The following is a 20,788-nucleotide window of genomic DNA, read 5'->3' as shown; positions in this document are numbered from 1 at the left end:
GCAATGAAACCACATTCACAATTCTGTTCTTTCTAATTACAGTGGAATTTGTTAAAGTGAGTTCTTTTCTCTGGGGGGTGGGGGGGGAGTGATATAGTGAACCCGGGGACCTTGCTCTGCATTAGTTGTGTGACTGATAAATCACTTGTTGGAGACTTAAAGAAGAAATTTTTAATCACTTGACCTCACTACCACCTTTAGCAGTCTGTGATGATGTTACCAGTAGCATCATCTGACCTTTAGAGATCAGGGCTTTGTTTAGATCTTGTTAAAAGCCAAGTATGTCTGTCTGCCTTGAAGCTTAGTGTATTAAGTAGTACTGTTGCAGGGACATATAAAGAAGATACTGAGAATAATACTAAACAGATTTTAAAGTTTAATTTTAGAGTATAACAGTGTTTATAATGTGTTGTTATCAAACTTAAATGCAAATGAAATTAACATAAAGATTTCACCAATTAATGTATTTTGCATCTACAAAATATTAAATGCTAGAGCCAGTATAACTAAACAGAATGTTCTTTATTCATGATATAACATTCTAAGAAAAACTTTAAAGTTCATATTAGCATAAGACATAAAAAATTGATTTCTAGGAATTCTTAGAACACATTGGAAGATAATATCCCTATTTAAACAAATGGTTTAACAAACTTGACAATTGAGAGGAATACATGTGACTGTGAAATCCTGTATGTGATGTATAAAAATGAAGCTTAAGGAAATGATGTGAAAATGTTCAGCCTATAAATTATACATAAAATAAAGTAGACTCACATGGATTGTGTCTGTGTTTGGTCCTGGGGATTGAACTCAGAGTCTTTGTGCGGAGTTACATCCCCAGTGGTTTTCACTTCTATTTTGAGGCAGGATCTCGCTAAGTTGCCAAGGCTATGTTCAAATTTGCTATCCTCCTCTGCTAGCCTCCCGAAGTGCTGAGATGACAGGTGTGCGCTACCACACCCGGCTTAGACTCACAAAATAAATATTCTGTCATACTTGGAGGATACTTTTTATGAGTATGAAAGGACCATAAAATAAAGAATAGGACATTAAAGATTTAACATGACTCCTAGTTCTTCTACGTTTCAAAAGTAGCTAGAGCACATCCATTAGGTTCAAGTAGGAATATATATTTTACTTCAAGTTGGTCTGGAATATGGAAATTGAATTAATGTATTGAGAGAAAATAAATTGATTTTTTTCCCCTAACATTTCCCATCACCCTGATTTTCAACCCAAGACTTATATTTTATTCTGTTCTGTCTTGGATTTTATATCCACTAGGCACATCCTTCTGTTATTATGTATTGACAGCTTTTAGCTTTGATAGTCTTCACAAAATTAACCTAAGTAAGTTGATCCTTTAACTTTCCCAGCTGATTTTCTTGCCTTCAGAGGAGTAATGAGAACCACATCACATAGAAACAAAAGAAATAAGCAACAAGCTTTTTTATTTTATTTTTTTTTTTTTTTTGGAGTGCTAGATACTGAGCCCGGGGTGTTGTATGTACTGGCAAGTGCTGTATCAGTGAATCACATCCCTACCCTGGCATTTTATTTTTTGAAAGATGCAAATTTTATGATTGTGTATAAGATGAACTAGAGCATCCATATGTGCTAGCCAACCTTCAAGGCTCTCTACCTGACACCGTCATACTATTTTACTAGAATTCACCACTTACATAAACTATGCCTTCTACTTCAAGCAACCTGATCTGCACGTACATAGGACGTCTTCAGCTTTATGTGTTAGAATGGACATTTATTGAACTTAAGGTGTACTTCTGCCTACTCTCTTATTTCTCCCTCTATAGATGGAGCTTATCCCTGAGACCTTTTAAAACTATCATTTTATTCCCTGTAATTTAAATGTTAATAGTTAAGTTTACATTATTTTGTACCTGTTGATGGGTTGCTTTGTAAGAATTTTATCTTGTGCTGGATTGTAACTTCTTTGCAAACAGGAACAATGCTTCTTCTATTTCGTGAAGTGTGTTACTGTGTGCTTGTTACGTGGAGTGTGTCTAGAACATACTCATTAGGTGCAGAGCTCTTTGAGGCTTTGAGAGTACAAAAGAAAGTTATTCTGGATTCAAACAAAGGTGTGTCATGGCAAAGTTGTTAAGAACTAGATTGTTCTTAATTGTTGGATAAAGCAGTACTGGTATTAATACTTGTATTAAAAAGAAAACCGAAAGAGCAAATGAGGGATCACTAGCTCCTCAACTAAAATTCTAACTGGCTTTAGAGAATAAAGTTTGTTGTGGAATTCAAGGGCAGCTTTGAGTCATAGGACACTTGCATGCATAAAATAGTTATCTTTTATCTTGCGTGTAAACAGTAATGTTAGAAGTGGAATCAAAGTTCAGAACAAAACTCCTAGCTATGATATCCTTGTGGGTAAGCTATTAGTTGCAATCCCAGGCCAATTTCAGGTCAATACGGACTCCTTAGAAAGCATTTTCTACTTACTAGCAGATTGAATATTGATTGAATCATTTCTAGTGCATTTTTATTCATACCTTGGTTATAAGATTATTTTGTCTAAAGTCTCGTTTCTACTAGAATATAAAAAGAAATGAATGCTGTAAAAGCTAATCTTTGGGGAACTAACTTTATAATGGAGCTCTCCTGTACTTACTCTCAGCAGCTCTCCAGAGGTTTGCCTCTGGGACCAGAAGTTCTTTGACAGTATGTCCTGAGTTTTGATGATCTATTTTTTCTCCCCTAGACAACACTACAAACTGATGAAGTTAAAAATGTGCCTTGTGGAACAAGGTAAGGTTTCTTTTTGCTGACCAATCTCTGTAGTTCAGATAGGATTTCTGTTCTTAAATCTGTGATTTCTTAAACATTTTCAGATATATATAACCATGACAGAGGAATTTCTGATCTGAGTATCAGAGCAAAGAGCAAGGCCTATCTCCAAATAGGAGAGCTGCAAATTAAGAACTACTAAAGTATTATTCAAATAGAGAAAAGTGGGGCAGGCCAATTAGCTCAGTGGATGAAAGCGCCTGCAAGCAGGTGCAGGGCCCAGGGTTCAAGCCCCGGGCTTGGTGGAGCAGGCCCGTAATCCCAGCTCTTGGGAGGCTGTAAACAGGCGGATCACTATGAGTCCGAGTCAGGGTCTAGTAGTGAGACCCTGAACACACTGTAGACTGTTCCCTAAAATACAAAAAAAAGAAAGAAAGAAAAAAGTGGAGTTTTGGAGCCAGCAGATCTAACTTTGTATATCCCATATCTACTATAAGGACTAATACATTTTTTTTTGTTTGAAGCAGTTTTAGGTTTGTGGCAAAATTGAACAGAAAGCAGTTTTTATATACCCTCTATCACCACTGCACACACAAATGCTTTTATTAACTTTTCTGTACTTGGTGCCAACATTTGTAAAACTCAAGTACAGTAATAGGACATACATTGCAGAGTTAATGTAAAGATCAGAATTAGCACACAAATGTTCCTCATTTAAGGACTTACCCATTTGGTGACTGCTCTTATGAACCAGTTGTGCTACTCAAACTTAAGACACAACAATCATATTTATTTATTTTTTATGTTATTTTGGTACAGGGTCTCACTACACAGGTCTGAGTCATAGTGATCCTCCAATTTTCAGCTCTTAAGTGCTGAAATTACAGGCGCGCACCACCACGTCCAGTCTGCTACTCATTTATAGCCTGTCTTTTTTTTGGGGGGAGGGCAGGTTACAGTTCTGTATATCTTTTTTTATAGACCTTCAGTGTTTTTTGTACAGTACAACTTATTCATACAGTACTATAATTTTACTTATTGTACTAGAGAATATTAAAATTTTGTTATAATTTTAGTATCACATGTAAGAGTTATGTAAATAATTTCCTTTGACCATTTTTTGTTCAGAATATAATAATACATATACTATGTACAATTCCTCATTTAGAGAACAATTCATTTAATGACCAAGTTGCAGGACTCAAATTCAGTCATTAGAGGAATGTCTGCATATAAAGTACCTAACTGGTGCTTGGCCCAGAATAGTTTCTTAATAAAAGCAAGTTTAAAAAACCACCTCTTTCTCATCTGTAGCATTAAATGCCATCTAATTTAGAACTTGATTCAGTAGATCTGGCATAAGCCCTGAGAATTTGCATTTCTAAGAATAATTCCTGGGTGATGTTGCTGCTACTAATCTTAAGACCTCACTTTGAGAGTTGTTGCCCTCAAGAGGTTTAGGAAAAGAAAAGCCAGCAAGGTATTTCTACAGTATATTCTTTACACTGAATTATATTAAATGAAATATGACTATTTTAAGTGACCTAAATCATGACTATTCTACAATTTCAGTGGGTTCAGCTGGCCAGCTCCAGAGTAGAAACAGTGGTGGAAAGGCCTGATGAAGGAGCTGCCCAGTCATGGTGGCCAGGAAGCAGGAAGCAAGGGGAGGGGATCAAACCCCGGGCACTGTGCTCTGCCTAAACAGGCACTTTAGTCCACTGAGCTATCTGGCTGGCCCTAGTGATCCACTTCTAACCAGGCCCAACTTCTGAACATGAGACTGTGGAGGACATTTTAGTTCTAAACCATAGCAGATACTTTTGTAAAGGACTAAACTTTCCATGCTTTAAATTAATATATGTTTATCGTGTTCTCCCTCTCTTTAACTCTTATGGTTTCCCTATAATGAGTCATGCTTTTTTCATTTGTTTGTTTTTAGTGGTGGGGTCATGATCTATATTGATCGAATAGAAGTGGTTAATATGTTGGCTCCTTATGCAGGTATGTTACCCGCTATTTTGTTGTTTTTGTATTTGTAACCAGAATATTTATTACTGAGAGATTCCCTAAGAAATAGGAAGATACTTTTAAAATTTTCTAACTTCATTGATTACTGATAAATACAAAGGAATAAACATTGGAACTTTTTTTTTATTTCTAGGGAATGAATTTAGAAATAATACACAAGTTCAGGAAAGAATTGACTTTCTGCAACTTTATATGTTAGTCTTCTCTAAGTTTAGTATTTCTATGAGCACAGTAGTTTAATCATTTTTACAATGAAAAGGGAACATGTATCTAACCAGCATGAGTGATAGTTTCTTTTCATGTTAAAAATCTGTTAACTGATAAATTCCTTGGATCACACTGATTTGTCACTATAAAAAGTCTTTCCTACTTAAGATTGGCTATAACTTGAGGAATAAAGTCCTCAGAATGTAGAAAGCATTTTCTTAGTAAAAAATGAAAACCTGTAGAGATACAGGGTTAATATTTTAACTCAAAAGTTGAAATTGCAACTTTTGAAGAAGATCAGCCATTATCTTTTCCTGGTAGCATGTAGGGGGCATTTTATTTGACAAGAACAACTGAAAAAGGAGAAGTTATATCCTTTACATTCAAGGGCTATAACTTGAGAAGTGATAACGGACAAGAAAGAGTTACATTAGAATTACAGAGTTTTGCAGTATCTGTGGGTTCTACATCTACAGATTCAACCACACATCAGAAATATTCAGGAAAAAAATTACATTTGTAGCTAAACATGTACAGACTTCCCCTGTCATTATGCCCTAAACAACATAGTATAACATAGTATAACGAGTATTTACATAGTATTAATATTGTGCTAGGTATTACAAGTTATCTAGAGTTGATTTAAAGTACATGAGAGAATGTGTACAGTTTATATGCCATTTTATGTAAGATACTTAAGCATTCGTGAATTTTGGTATCCCTCTGGGTTGGTGAAACCAGTTTCCCATGGATAAAAAGGAACAAACTGTGCCTTTCCTGTTCACACATCATGGGAATGGATTATAATTGAAAATGGAAAAAGAGAAATTGTTTTTTCATCAGTGAAAAGAGGACATTGTTAGATCACCCAATTGTTAAAAGCAGTCAAGCCAAATGATTCGCCTAACAATTATTTATTGATGACCCATCCATCAAGTGTGATGTGGAATCAAATTGCATCTATCTGATGTCCAAGGTTCAAGTAGTAAGGCCAGTGGAGCATATTCTGGTGTCTAAAGACAAAACATAGAAAACAGCATGTTTTAGTAGTTTAAAGCACAACCTGGAGTGGTCTTAGTATGTACTTTTTGGAGACATTTCTGAAATTTGGGGGGGGGGGTCTGTGTTTCCAAATATGGAAAATTAGGAGATGTTTTTTGTTGAGGATAAGTGCTAATGTATGTAAATGCCTGACATAGAGTCTAGTCCTGTGTTAGCTCCTTTCCCTTTTAGTCTGGTATCTTTTTTATAACCTTTAAAAGCTATCTTTAAAAAAAAAAAAAATGCTCTTTTCCAGCTGCTTCCTTCTTGGATTCTCACTGTTCCTCAGTTAACTCAATCCTTCTTTACCTCTTGGCTAAAGTTTTGTTTTGCAGTAATTGTCTTAACATTTTCGTTGCCTCTGCTCTCTGTACTTCTCAGTTCATCTTCACACTGCTGTCAGAGAATAGATCTGTGTTATGCCCTTACTTGAAAACTTTAACAGTTCTTTATTAACTCCAAAATAATACATACTTTCCTTAGTATGGAATTTGAAGTTTGCACATTAGTATTGTGAATGCAAGAATATCTGGAAAATTGAGCCCAAGGAACGCATCAAGGTTTGTAAGTTATGTTTTATATTCTCACTATTTTACTTACACTTTCACTTGTGTATACTATACCACTCTAAATTTTATCCTAAATGAATTCAAAGATACCTGGGTCATTGTTGGGTAAAATAAGTATGGGTTGTACCTCTCTTCCAGTGTTTGATATTGTAAGGAACTATACTGCAGATTATGACAAGACCTTAATCTTCAATAAAATCCACCATGAGCTAAACCAGTTTTGCAGTGCCCACACACTTCAAGAAGTTTACATCGAATTGTTTGGTAAGTCTCTTACTTAAATATGTCAATTGTCAGTTAAGACTCTTGTTTAGTTCATTTACTGATGCTGTAGTACTAAACTTTGTGGTATTTGAATGTTTCTTCTGAATTTATAATAGAGTGATTGTCTTAAAATACTTTATATCTTAAGCTGTAATTATATAACTTCATGGAGGTTAAAAAAACTATTCTGGTTTCACTGTAATAACCTACTGGTAATTAGGCTTGATGCTATTTTAGTAGCTTGAGGAAATTTATAAGGCTGTGTTTGGGGCTAAGAGGACTAACAGGATTTAGCATATAGTTGTATTCATAGCTATGACTTATTACAGCCAAAGGATACAAAATGAAACCAGGAAAAGAGATATGGATGGAGCCTGTAGGAAACCAGCTAGGGGTTCCAAGAGGCACGGTGGAGACAGAGTATGTGCTTATATTTGCCCAATAGTAACTTGTGGTGACCAAGTGAAATACTGTCTACTAAGGACTCGTTGACCACTCAGTGCTGAGGGCTTTTACTAGAGGCTGATCATACAGGCACCTTCTACTTATCATGGACCAGACTTTCAGGCTTACAGATGGAAGGATGTTGGTAGTGTAACTACATAGTTTAAGCCACAGTGAGCCACTAGTATCAGTTGTGGAGAGGGTGGAAACACTCCCCAAATCCACGTTCCCAGGTGCCAGATATTAGTCAGTTTACAAACAGGTTTTCGTAAGGGTCACAGTCTGAGGCCTGCTATGTTAACTTTCTTCTTCACAAGTTTCATTTGTGATAGAGTTCTAACCAAGGAGTGGATTACCATTGGTTGCTCACTTCGCCCTCTTGGAATTTTTAGTGAATTAAAAGGAGGTGTAAGAGTCACTTCAAAACCCACCCCTCTGACTTTCCTGTCTATAATTGGTAACATGCAGTTGCATATGAGGAAATGATTTTTTCTTGATTAGTCACATGGCTGGTCATTTTAATAATGATGAAAGTACCATCGAAGTGAATAAAAAGTCATGGATTACCAGACCAAGTGAAGTGACAGCATCGTCACTACTTGTGTTGTGTATGCTTCACAAACTTTCTTATGAACGGTTTCTTTGTAAATCGAAAATAATAGTGTCTCAGTTACTCTTGTTGTTTCTGGGACAAAATAATTGACACCCAAAATGAAGGAAGAAAAGGTTTATTTAGCTCACAATTCATGGAGGTTTCAATCTATACTCGGCAGGCTCCAGAGCAGACTGGCACAGGGCAGAGGGCAGCAGTTTGTGGTGGTGGAAGGCAGCAGAACAACAAGAGCAGAAAGGAGGAGGAGTGGTGACAGTAGCTACAGGGAAAAGACTGTCTCTCTGTCCCACTTATGTTATATTCAGACTGTCCACCCCAGGCTGGGTGTAACACTCACACCCATAATCCCATCCTTGGATCATGAATGAATCATAAACTGTAGAGCTGCACCTCAGTGACTGCATGAGGCTTTGGGGAGACAGATACATACATAACAAATAGTAAGGCAGAGGTTGACAGGAATGAAATTTAGTTATTCTGGAATTTGGGTAAATTGAAGATAAGAATTTCCTTTTTTATGAGACTCAGGGATGCTTATTATAAACTCAAGATCCTAAAGTTCTAGATTCTTTGCTTATTGGATAAGCAATTGAATTTTATTTCTACAGAAAAATTTATACAAAGTTAAATAAGTATTGGATAAACTTAGGGAGGTAAACTTAAAGCTGCTTGTCATCTTTTGAAGTAGATAATTGCTTACACTTTTCTACCACACAAAAGAAAAATTGCTTCATATATCTTATATAGGAGATAGTCTATCCTTATGAAAGAATAATACTGTGAAAACTTTAGATCTCATACTGACTGGTTTTGTTTCGATATTAATAAGAGGTTTTAAAAAATGAGTATCATGAGATGTATTGTTACTGGCTTCAAAAACAGATCAAATAGATGAAAACCTGAAACAAGCGCTGCAGAAAGATTTAAACATCATGGCCCCAGGTCTCACTATACAGGTAAGTCCTTTTCCTAGGAAAGTTCTCTGAGAGCTTTGAATTTGATGCTCTTTTCATCTGATTATTTAGCAATTATTTAAGTGAAGTACTGTGGTGATGTATAGGGTTCTTTTCTCAATTTAATTTTAGGTCTCTGCCAAAATGAAAAGCATATTTTTATAGCTTACCATGGGTAACATTTTTTAAATGCACACTAGAGGGATATTTAGCAATAATTTAAGTAAAGTACTGTGGTCATTTATAAAATACTTTTCTCAATTTGGCTTTTAAGTTTCTGCCAAAATGAAAAACATACTCTTGTAACTTACCAGGGATGACATCCTTGTGAACTCTTAGAGGGAATTGATACCCTAAGGCTTTTACAGGGAAACAAAATTCACATTTGTTCTCGGCATTCAGTACAGTAGGCCTTGCTGTCTGTCAGTAATATTATGAAAAAGAAGTTCAAACAGTAATTCTAGTTAACTAGATAACAAAACTATTAATTGACAGGTGAATTCTTTGGAAAATTATCTCTGTAAGAAGGTAGACATCTCAAAAGAGTATGCCTAGGACTATGGTTGAGATGAGATATTAGATAGCTCTGGAAAAATTAATTGGATTTACATGGAGAAAAGAAGTGAGAAAGTATTTCAAGTGAATGTACTAATCTGAGTAAAGCAAAGTAACAAATTAGTGGTGATAAGGACAGTAGAGTTGAGAAATAGAATGGTGAGAGATGATATTCTGCTTTTCTGGGTCATTGTGTTTTCAGCTTGTGAGCAGAAATCAGTTGGTGAATTATAAGAACAATTTTAATGGGTAATTTGCTTCTAGAATAGAATAGGAAAAGAAACATATGTAGTAAGTTTAAGTTTCTGTGTACCTTAAGTCTGGGAGTGGATGTTTTTACATGTTACCACAAAATGCATTTATTATCTTATCCTTGGCCAGTTATATTTGAAACCCCTGCTTTAGATCTAGGTTACCCTAAACGTGGTGGTATGGCTTCTCCAGCATTCTTTTCCATAGTCCCTAAGAGATCAGTTTGCTGTGAGCATTACTGTAACTAAAGGTAAAGTTTGGTCAGGTATGCCAAGTTTCGTAATTCTGTTTGCTCAAGGGCACTGATACTAAGTGATGGTGTCAGGCATGCTTGCACACCCCAGTAATCCCAGCACTCAGGAGGATGAGGCAGGAGGATTGTTGAGAGTTCACAACCAACCTGGGCTATAAAATGAGCTCAAAGCCAGCATGTACTGCCTAGCAAGACCCCCATCTCAAAAAGACCAAAAAAAAAAAAGTGTAAGTGATGCTGTGTGTACATAACATAAATAGGACTAGAAAGATGGAGTTGCTATTCCATATAGCCTGTTCTTGCTGGCCTATTATCTTAGATGTCTGAGAATGAACCACCAAAGTTAAGGTTGATTTGAAATTTCCAAAAGTAACTATGTGAAATCCTTTTGCTTGTCCAATCATTTGTGACCAGACTAGCTGTATAATTTTAAAAATAACTACAGGGACTTATTGATCACTCAGTGTACTCTGAGGAGGAAGAGCAGTAGATATGAGGAAAAGATAGATAAGAGACAAGAACTGGGTCAGGTGGAGACCTCTTTACCAGATGGGAAAAGAGGATTGACCAACAACTCTAAGGGTGTTTATACCTTTGCAAAGGTAGTATAAGGAGATACAAATTGTCCAGGTAAGATGTTTTTCTCAAGACTGAGGTAGCTTGACTGATTCCGGCATTATGGCCTTGTCTTGCCCCCACACATATGAGCCGTTTCCAGCTTAAGCTCCTGCCAAGGATATAGCATAAATGGAAATGTCAAAGATTCTTAAATTTTGCCCAGGTTGTATTTTCGAGCTATAACTCATTCCTTTTAACAGCTACCCAGAATTCTTTGCCTTATATTACTTACTCATTTCTCTGTTCCCATTTTTGATATTAATAAATTACTATAGTGAATATTTGTGTCATGTCCTTGTTTGTACAAATTATCTTTCACAGTGACGATGCAAATCCATGTTCTTCTCAGCAGTATATGCAAATATTTGTTTCCGTATGACCTCACCAGGATCACAAATAATCAGACATGCTAGGTTTTGCCGTATAGATAAGTGTGTAGTTGTATCTGTGTTTTAATGCTTTTATTTAGTGAATTTCTATGGTTTCTAATTTTTTAGTATTTTGTACAATTTGCATTCTTAACTATACATCCTTTAAAGGCCTTCCATACTAGAAATTCTTTTTAAAAATTATTTTATTTTTTAAAGAGAGTACAAAATAGTACTAAAACAGAAAAATTACAAGTGATACAGGATTTCACTTAACAAAGTAATATGAATTTCACAGTATTTAATGTAACGCATAGTGATGTCTTCCAACCTGTTATTCCATACATATATTACCAGATATATGTATGCAAAATTGGAAGAAGAAATATATAAGAAATTAAGAAAAGGGACAAACAATTAAACAAAGGAGACAAAATAAATTAAGCATTATCTGCTCCATCCATAGACTAGCAGAAATGCACAGTACAGTTGTCCAAACCATTCTGCTTATGTATACTCTTCCCCAACTCCCTTTCCTGTCCTTCTCAACTCAGTAACTTTACTTTTGAATAAGTTCATTCCCTTTTCTCAGTATCTATTGTACCCTTCAGATTTTATTTTCTCTCTCAGATTTTCACGCTAAGGAGACAATACAATGTTTGAACACGTGGGTCTGATTTGTTTCATTTAAGAGTATGGTCTCTAGTTACATCCATTTACTGGCAAAAGTCTCAACTTTATCTTGTTTTATAAGCTGAATAATACTTCATTGTGTAAAAATATCACATCTTCTTTATCCATTCCTCAAATGATGGACATCTGGGTTCTTTTCAGGATTTAGCTATGACAAATTGTGCTGCTATAAACATGGGTGCGCATATGTTGCTGTGGTATAATGTTTTCAGTTCTTGTGCCCAGGAGAAGAATAGCTGGCCTGAATGGGATCTCCAATCCTAGCTTTTTAAAGAATCTCCACATTGATTTCCATAGTGGTTGTTTCAGCCTGCAGTCCCATCAATAATGAAGAAGGGTTCCTTTTTCTCCACAGTCCCTCCAGCATTTGTTATTGTCTGACTTCTTGATGTTAGCCCTTCTTTCTGGGGTGAGATGGAACCTCAGTATTTTAATTTGCATTTCTCAAACAACCAATGATGTTGAACATGTTTACTTGCCATTTGTATTTCTTTATCTGAAATTTGTATATTCACCTCAGATGCCCAAATTGGATTGGGTCTTTGAATTTAGGGGACCTGATTTTTTTTAATTCTTTGTATGTTCTAGATAAAAGGCCTTTGTCAGAAGGACAGTCAGCTATAATTTTTTCCCAGTTCGTTTTCTTTTTACTCTGTTTGGGATTTCCTTTGAAGTGCATAAACTTTTCAAAAAGATAAGATCCCAGTTGGTGATTCTTTGAAGTATTTCCTGTGCAATTTGATTTTCATGAATTCTTATCTACCCTTATGTCATTAAGATTTCTACCTACATTTCCCTTCAGAAGATTTAACATTTCAGTGTTAATCTTTAAGTCTTTGATCCACCTACTATAAATTCTTAAGAGTGTGATTGATGATTCAAGATGTGCTCCTTGTTTGGGGACTTTTTAGATACATACTGTTAAGTTACCTTTCAGAAAAATTTTTCCAGAAGTGTTGGTGAATTGAATCTCCTATATACTTGTTTGTGTGATTGTACCCAGATAGCACAAGCAAGCTTTTAATCCTTTTGAAAAAGATTAATATGGTATTATCTACTAATTATTGCCTAGATCAGTAGCCTCATATCTTTTCTACTTTCATTTTTATCCTTGCCTACTTCATTTTCTGCACAGCATCAAAAAGAAACTTTTGAATTTCATTTTAATAAAAAGTTATGGAATCCAAACATGTAGCTTTGTAATGCATTCTCTTTTTTTAATGCATTCTTTTTTTTTAAAAAAAAAAAAATGTTATGAGTACTGTCCATATTTGCAGTACATGCAGTTTAGTCACCTTGGGAAGTGGATACATATACATACTGTAACTTGTTTCTTTTTTTAAAAATCCCCTTCCCCTTCTCTCTCCTCTAACTCCCCTACTCTGATTTTCATTCTTGATGATGTTATTAATCTTAGCTCATGTTATGACATGTCCTGTTTACATTCATTGAGATTACTAGATTCTTGTACATACCGTTCTTCTACATGACACTCTACTTAAACTTCATCTTCCCCTTCTCACATCTTGTCCTTGTTCCCTTGGACCACTTCCCTATTGCAAGAGGTATTATATTTTCCATTTCCTACAGATATGTTCGTTTTCCTACAGGTATCTCATATTTGTCTTTATAGCTGAGTAGCATTCATTCACGTGTGTGTGTGTGTGTGTGTGTGTGTGTGTGTGTGTGTGTATAAAAGTCCTTGTGCTTAAAGGCTTTGTTATATAATTTATCCAGTTTTTATTGGGAAATTGAATCTTCAGAGCAACAATAGTATATATGTTTGCAGTTAGGTGGGGAATATAAGATGTTTAGTAAAATCAGAAGGTTTTGAAAGATCAAATCCTTGGGGTAGGAAAGTCAGCCTTCAAAAAATAGCACTTTCCAAGTAGATTAGTAAGTATCAGTCAAATCATACCATGACTAAAGAAACAAAATATCTGGTGAAGAATGTTCACAGCAACAGGTATCCTAATTGCAAGTAAGACTCCAATAAGAAAAAAATAAAAGCTCTGAATTGGTATTTAATGTCTTCCTGCCATATGACTGTTGTAGCTGGTACTGAGTGAGTGTGGTTTTAGTAATATGTTAATTTGCTTACTAGACACTGTTAAATTGCATATGGTGATCTGGTTTTAGGGGCACTTCTACGTAAGAGAATTTTCTCAAGAGTATAGTAGGGGCTAGCAAGATAGCTTAGCAGACTAAGCACCATTTTAGGAAAGTGTAGGGACAGGGTTTCTATCCCCAGCACCACATGAGCCAGCCCCACCCCCCAAGCGTGCTGAACAAGCCAGAGTCCAGGCGTGGTGCTGCAAGCCTGTAATCCCAGTGCTGGGGAGGCTGAAAACAGGAGAATCACTGCAAGTCCGAGCTGTGTAGTGAGACCCTGTACCAAATACAGAAACAAACAAACAAACAAAGGAGTGTAGTTCTTCCATAGACATTTTTAAGGGAACACATAGCTTATCCTTGATTCTTGGTATGGTAGCATGAAAGTAGATTTCCTAGTGTGATGCCTGCATGTGGCTAGACAACTGTGTTGTACTTGTTTCATTAGTATGATTTGGGGAACTTGTTTGTAGAAGATTTAGTTTGAAGACCTGTTTTTCAATATATTTAAGGTTTATCACTTTTTTATTCAGGCTGTACGTGTTACAAAACCTAAAATCCCAGAAGCCATAAGAAGAAATTTTGAGTTAATGTGAGTATCATGAGTGGGACCCTAATATTTCTGTTTAGAGTTATCTGCATATTAATATACCATTTTAGAGGAATTTGTGAGATAGTACCTCTAGGTTGATGAAGTATGATCTGTACTTCTATTTTAGTGATACTACCTTCATTTTTAGTCCCTCTGTACTCTTACTGGCATTCTCTTTATGTATAATCTTTTCAGGAGCAGTTTCAATGGCTAATAAGCAGTTTGCTGTGGAACTCTTGCTGGGCCCCTTAGAACAGTGATGGCAAATCTTTTAGAGCTTTCAGTGATACAACCAGCCCATTGCAGTGCACATGCCGTGGATTTACCACCACTGCCGTAGGAGCTATAATCTATATATAAATAGTATCTGGTACTCATTGTTAATAGAGGAGGAAAAGAGTCCTAGCTATTAAGGGTGAAGAGAATGCCCAAATATTGTTACTTCATTATAATGCTAAGAATAGACACTTGGTTGGTAAAAGTTTGATTTTGTTCTATTGTGTAATGGACCTGGGTCTTTAGAATTTGTCTCTGGAAAAGTATGGCTTGAATTTACCTCTGGTAGTCTTTTTCTTTCATGTGTCCAGGCCTGGATGACAATGAGAAGTTACTTGCTCAGTATGAAATTAGTTTGTTTTAGAGGACCCATTTTAGGAGAATACTTGCTGTTACATCTGAAATACCATTATTATCATCTACTAGATACTAAAAAAGAAAATGGAGAAAATATGAGATACTGGAAAAAATAACTTTTCAAAGGCAAGAATGCAACATATGTATAAATAGTGTCCAAGGAGTAGTAATACTGCTTTATGGGGTGGTATACATGAGTCCTTTTTATTCCCAAGTCTGTATTTTATCATATATATATATATATTTTTTTTTTCATTATAAAAGAAAAACTTTTTAAAGACTATATAGCGTAGAGTACCAGGCTGGGTATATCATGGGTCTGAGTCATGTACAGAAAAGAAAAAAAATGTTTATTGGAGGCTCAGGATGGCTTACAGTTTTAAATGTGATTGCTTCTGTTGATGGAAAGATAAATGTGCAGTCTCTTCCTTATTTTTGATGCCAGGGATTGAAATGAGATCTTCTTGTGCACTAAGCACCCATTCTACCACTTAGCTATGCTCCCACCCCTGATGACTGTGTTTTCTGCACAGAAATATTCAGAATATCATTTCATGTTTTTATCAGTGTTGACAGAAGAGGGGAGAACGTGGATGGAAATGGCTGGGGGAAACTGGCAGAATTATTTCTGAGATAATTCTGGATCTTTCTTAATTTAATAGGCTTTTGGAATTCCAGAATTAAGAGCTACCTTGGCATTATCCAGTTTTTTTTTTAATTATCCAATCTTAACATCTTACCTAAATAGTAATCTTTTTAAATACCATTTCTGCCACATGGTCACACAGTGGGAGGCATTTGTAGATGTTTACCTAGAGGTCAGCATTTTCATTACTTGAGGCTCACATTCTTTAGAAAAAGAAATGCTTCCTTACATGCAGCCCAATTTACTGCCTAATAACTACCACCTAGGGGCTGGAGAGATGGCTCAGTGGTCTAAAGCACCTACTTGAAGCAAGCTTGGCAAAAGCACAGGGACCGCGGTTCGATCCCCCAGCACCACATGCCAGCCAGCCCCGCCCCCTGGTGGGCTGAGCTGGCCACACACACAATAAATAAATGTAATAAAAATAAATAAAAAATAAAAAAATAAAAAAATAACTACCACCTATACCTTATCTACAGCAGACGGGGTCACTACACTTGGGTGTTAGGCAGAGGAGGGCAGGAGCTGAAATTCAACTTCATTCTGCTTGTCATACTATGTGTCTGAAGGACAGCATCTACCTAGAGTGACACCTTTTTCTAATTAGTTGTGACACTATGGGAGCTAGCAGGAGGCTTAAAAGCAAGGGAAGCTTTTTATGAAGAAATCAGGCTACAGTTCTAATACTAAATTTTTTAATCCCTGGGTGACTTTAGACAAATCATTTATTCTTTCAAACTCAGATTAATTAATTATAAGCAAAATAATATTTCCTATACCTAATTAATGAGTCCAAACATTCTAACTGAAAAATAGTTCTCTGGTCCAGTGTAAGTTCAGAATTGCTAATAGTGGCCACACAGAAGAGAATCTTTTCTGTGATAGGGGAGACAGATCAATAATAGAGTATTTGCCTAATATATACAATGCCCTGAGGTCATCCTCAGAGGAGGGTAGGGCAGTTCTAATTTTTGTAATGTTTTATTTCACAGGGAGGCTGAGAAGACTAAACTTCTTATAGCTGCACAGAAACAAAAAGTTGTGGAGAAAGAAGCTGAGACAGAGAGGAAAAAGGCTGTTATAGGTACTTGAACTTATTTCTAAAATGAGTGTCTCAAAGTATGGTATGCTTTGAATTTGTCCTGTTCTTCATCAGTCTCATGTTACATATTAACAGGACTCTAATAAGATTGCACCAGATATAGTGGAGAATTCTGAAAATTTCGTTGAACATGCAGATGTTGTAAAGCCTTTAAAGTGATGATGAAGCCAGTGCTTAATTAAGTCCCCTGGCTTTTCAGCATGTTATTGTCTGCTACTGCTTTCTTTGTCAAGATCAGGGAGAATGAATAGGATTAATGAGAAGCTTTAGTCTCTTGGAATAAGATTTTCATTTACATAGATCTACAATAGGTGAGCTATTTGGAGCAAAGTTCCAGATTTGAGTATGTATCCTTGCAGTTGACCTGCACCTGGTTTATCTGGATAGATTTTGTCATCTATGAAAGTATGGCAGCTGGAGGGTTAACAACCTAAGTTTGCAGACCAAAATTAGAGAAAAAGGAGGGCCACAAGGAAAGCCAACATTATGGCCCTAGCCTTCCAAGGTCAGTTAGACTCAGGACATAAGAGAACTTGTACTGTAACGTCATGTAACTCGGTAGTGTCCCAAATTTTCTGATCAAGAAGATTATGGGACCAAAGAGGAAAGTGATCGATGATGTAGAGTGTGCCTAAGGAGAGTCACATGGAGAGAAAACATTCTCTCAGGCTTTCACAGAGAGCACATTGGCCAAGCAATGGCTGTGACTCATCCACATGGCTGACACTGACAAAGGATCTACAATCTGAGGTACAGGATCTCAGGATAAATCCTGAGGGGGTTTGCTTGACCTTATCAGACCCAAAAGCTACAACTCTTGTTGCATAGGTCTTGCTTTATCTTGGTCTTAACCATCCAGCAGAAAAGTATAAAAACGAAGTACAAGAAATAAAGCCATATTCAATGGCTGTGTAGTTTCAGTCTGTGAGCTGATCTTATTCTGATGAACTACTAATGAAATTAGGTAGTTTCTAGTTTGTCCTTACTACAAACACTGATGCAGTGTTTTTATTTCTCCTTGCACACAAGTACAAGAGTTTTCTGAGAGCAGAATTATTCGGAATGTGATGTAGTATGGTATCGTGGTATCCCCAGTTTAGTGGGGACTTTTTATTTTTTTCCTGAGTCACATTGAAAGTAAGATGAATACAGGTATTAACAGTGAATTAGAAGTTCTTATAGCATTTTAGTACCTTTGGAAAGTGGGGATTGAAATAGGGTACCATGCCATCCCCGCTGGCCTTGAGTGCCATGAAACCAGGCTGACATTCAACCCTTGATTGTCCTGCCTGAGCTTCCTGAGTGCTGAAATTACAGGGCGTATACCGCTGTGGCGCCTGACTCAATGCTTCAGTTTTTTGTTGAATCATAAAAGGCTGGAGCTTATCTTTTTATCTTATTTTTAATTTCTCTTTTCTAGTAATATATTAAAATTCAAGGGAAAATAAGCGCTTTCCCACAAATAGTTTGAGAGGCAGTGCTCTGTAAAACATACTTAGAAATAGAAATACTGGATTTTAGAGTATGCATATCATCAATTTTAACACAGTGCCAAAGTGCTCTCAGAGTTGACTCAGTAACACATTTGAGTCTTTCTGCAGATCCTCCTCAATCTTTGGAGTCATTAGACTTTTAAACATTGATGCTAGTTCAGTGTTGAACATGGAATTACATAATTTTAATTTGAATTCACCTGAGTAATAATAAAGTAGAATCTTGTTTATTGGTCTTTCAGGTTTTCTTTTTTTCTACATGAACTGCCTTTTAGTATCGTTAGGTTGTTAACTGATGTTTTGAACTGGTTCGTAGGAATTCTTTCTACTCTCTTGAGCCCTAACCTGTTCCCACATTTAGAAGTATCTCTCAGTTTGTGTCCTATGTTTGAACTGTTACGTGTCCCCATACATATTTAACATTTATGTAGTCAAATTCATGAATCTTTTGAGATTTATGTTACTTCTATCTTAAGAATTATTTCCCTACCTCAATAAAAAATTTTGTTCTAAAACTTTTAACTTTCTAGACTTTGTAGTTAGGCATTTTGTGCATGTAGAATTCATTTTGGTATGTAATGTGACGTACCAATCCAGTTTTTTTTTTTTCCAAATGGCAAACCAATTATGTTAGACTATTAAATGGTTTATTACTCCCTCTACTTATTTCTAGTGCTCTCTGTGTCGTATAACAAGATACTTATCTGTTGCTAGGACCTCTGCTTTATTTCATTTTTTTATTTATTCTCTGCTAGTATTACCTTCTTTCCATCACTGTAGCTTTTATGTTGTCTTGCTTTCTGGGAGCATGCATGTTGCCTTAGCTATTCCTCCTGTTAACTACTAAAATTGTCCTAGACTATTCTAGACCCTTTATTCATCCATATAAGTTTAAGAACCATTTCAATTTCTAGAAAATATTGGCTTATTTTATTTTATTGAGAAATAGCAATGAGACAGTTTCAAAACTGATTAATAGGACAGTTTCAATAATTAATACATTTTACACTGTTACCTTCTTAGTGGTCATCCGTAGTACAAGAAGCAGACAGGATATCCTGTTTAAACACTATTAGTGGGCTGGTGAGATGACTCAGTGGTCTAAAGCACCTACTTAGAACAAGCTTAGCAAAGCACGGGGACCGAGGTTCAGTCCCCCAGCACCACATGCCAGCCAGCCCCGCCCCCTGGTGGGCTGAGCTGGCCACACACACACACACACACATAAATAAATAAATAAAATTAAAAAAAAATAAATACTATTAGTACAAATCTTTCTTCAAATTAAGCGAAAGTAGCTGTATATCTATCCTAACTATTCTGTATATACAGATACAAAATGGTCCTTTTGTATCCCCTTTTTTCGTTTCTAGAAAATATTGTGCTTGGATTTTTATTTAAGTTGCATATGTGTTTATATCTGTGTGGAGAGAACTGCAGTATTTGTGATACTGACTCTAGTTGTATTCTTCCATTTATAAGAAATATCTTTCAAAAAAATCAAGCATCTTAAAGTTGTTACAGATTTGTTAGAGATTTATTCCTGTTCTCTTTAAAGGTTTTTGTTTTATAGTTTTATAAACTATCTGTTTTGAAAGGCATATTTTCCAATTGGTTGTTGCTTTTGTATACATACACTGTGTCTAGTAGTCTTGCTGAGAATGCTATTATTCTAATAGTCTTGGATTTTCCATGTAAGCAATCATAATAGGTACATATAAGTACAGTTTTTTTCATTATGTTTTCACACTTTCTATTTCTTTTCCTACTGCTTTGGGCTGTGACTTCCTCTACAGTATAGGAAGGAAACTGGTTAAGGTGTTGGAAGGAAAATGGTTACAGACATTCTAGTCTTGTCCCTAAATAATCCCAGTGACATTTACTATGCTTAAATCTGTCGGTTTAATGAAGAAGTTCTCTTCTGTCCTTTGTTTACTAAGAACTTTTATTGAGAAATTATGTATTAATACATGCCCTGTTATTGAATTTTTTTGTGTTCCTGAGTTAAACCCACTTGGAGGTTTACCACAATAGATGCCTGCTGATGATTTCTGTATAATTTGTACTTTTTTTTAACAAATGAAATCAGTTCAGGGGCCGGGGAAATGGCTCAGTGGAATAAGCGCTTCCCTGGCAAGTGCAAGGGCATGAGTTTGATCCCTGGTTCTGCTAAAAAAAAAAAAAAAAAAGATATCAGTTCATAATTTTCTTATTCTCCTACTATTAGACTTTTTGTATTGTGGTTCTTCTAGGTTGAGGAACATTTCTTCATTGTCTATGCTGTAGAGCACTTTGTATGAGATACATAATCTCTCCTCTTGAGAGATTGTGAAACTCAATTATAAAAATATTTTAGTCTAATGTGATTTGTACTTGTTTGCTTTTTTGTGATAATATTTTACCTACCAATTTAATTTCTTTATTAAGTTTAGGTGTACTCAATTCTTTGTTTCTTTTAAAATTAGTTTTGGCAATTTTTATAGAAAATGGTCCATTTTATTTGATATTTAAATTTGGGGATGTAAATTTATAGAATTTTCAAAACACCTACGAAATCTGTGTGCTCCCTTTTCATTCTTTTTTTTTAAA

At 35.8% G+C, this 20,788-nt stretch overlaps 1 protein-coding gene across 3 annotated transcripts in view; it reads left to right on the top strand.

Annotated features, from left to right (window-relative positions):
• The window catches only part of Erlin1 (ER lipid raft associated 1), a 34,198-nt gene that overhangs the window by 3,620 nt on the left and 9,790 nt on the right, over positions 1-20,788 (top strand). For all 3 annotated transcript variants that reach the window (XM_023709040.1, XM_023709041.1, XM_004625547.2), the window contains 6 exons: positions 2,735-2,781; positions 4,703-4,764; positions 6,747-6,872; positions 8,812-8,885; positions 14,267-14,325; positions 16,597-16,688. In XM_023709040.1, the coding sequence (XP_023564808.1) occupies positions 2,735-2,781; positions 4,703-4,764; positions 6,747-6,872; positions 8,812-8,885; positions 14,267-14,325; positions 16,597-16,688 (460 nt within the window). The remainder of the gene's footprint in view (positions 1-2,734; positions 2,782-4,702; positions 4,765-6,746; positions 6,873-8,811; positions 8,886-14,266; positions 14,326-16,596; positions 16,689-20,788) is intronic.

The sequence above is a fragment of the Octodon degus genome, unplaced genomic scaffold (assembly GCF_000260255.1).
Source record: "Octodon degus isolate 3935 unplaced genomic scaffold, OctDeg1.0 scaffold00010, whole genome shotgun sequence".
Lineage (NCBI taxonomy): Eukaryota > Metazoa > Chordata > Mammalia > Rodentia > Octodontidae > Octodon > Octodon degus.
This window is presented reverse-complemented; position numbering and strand designations above follow the sequence as displayed.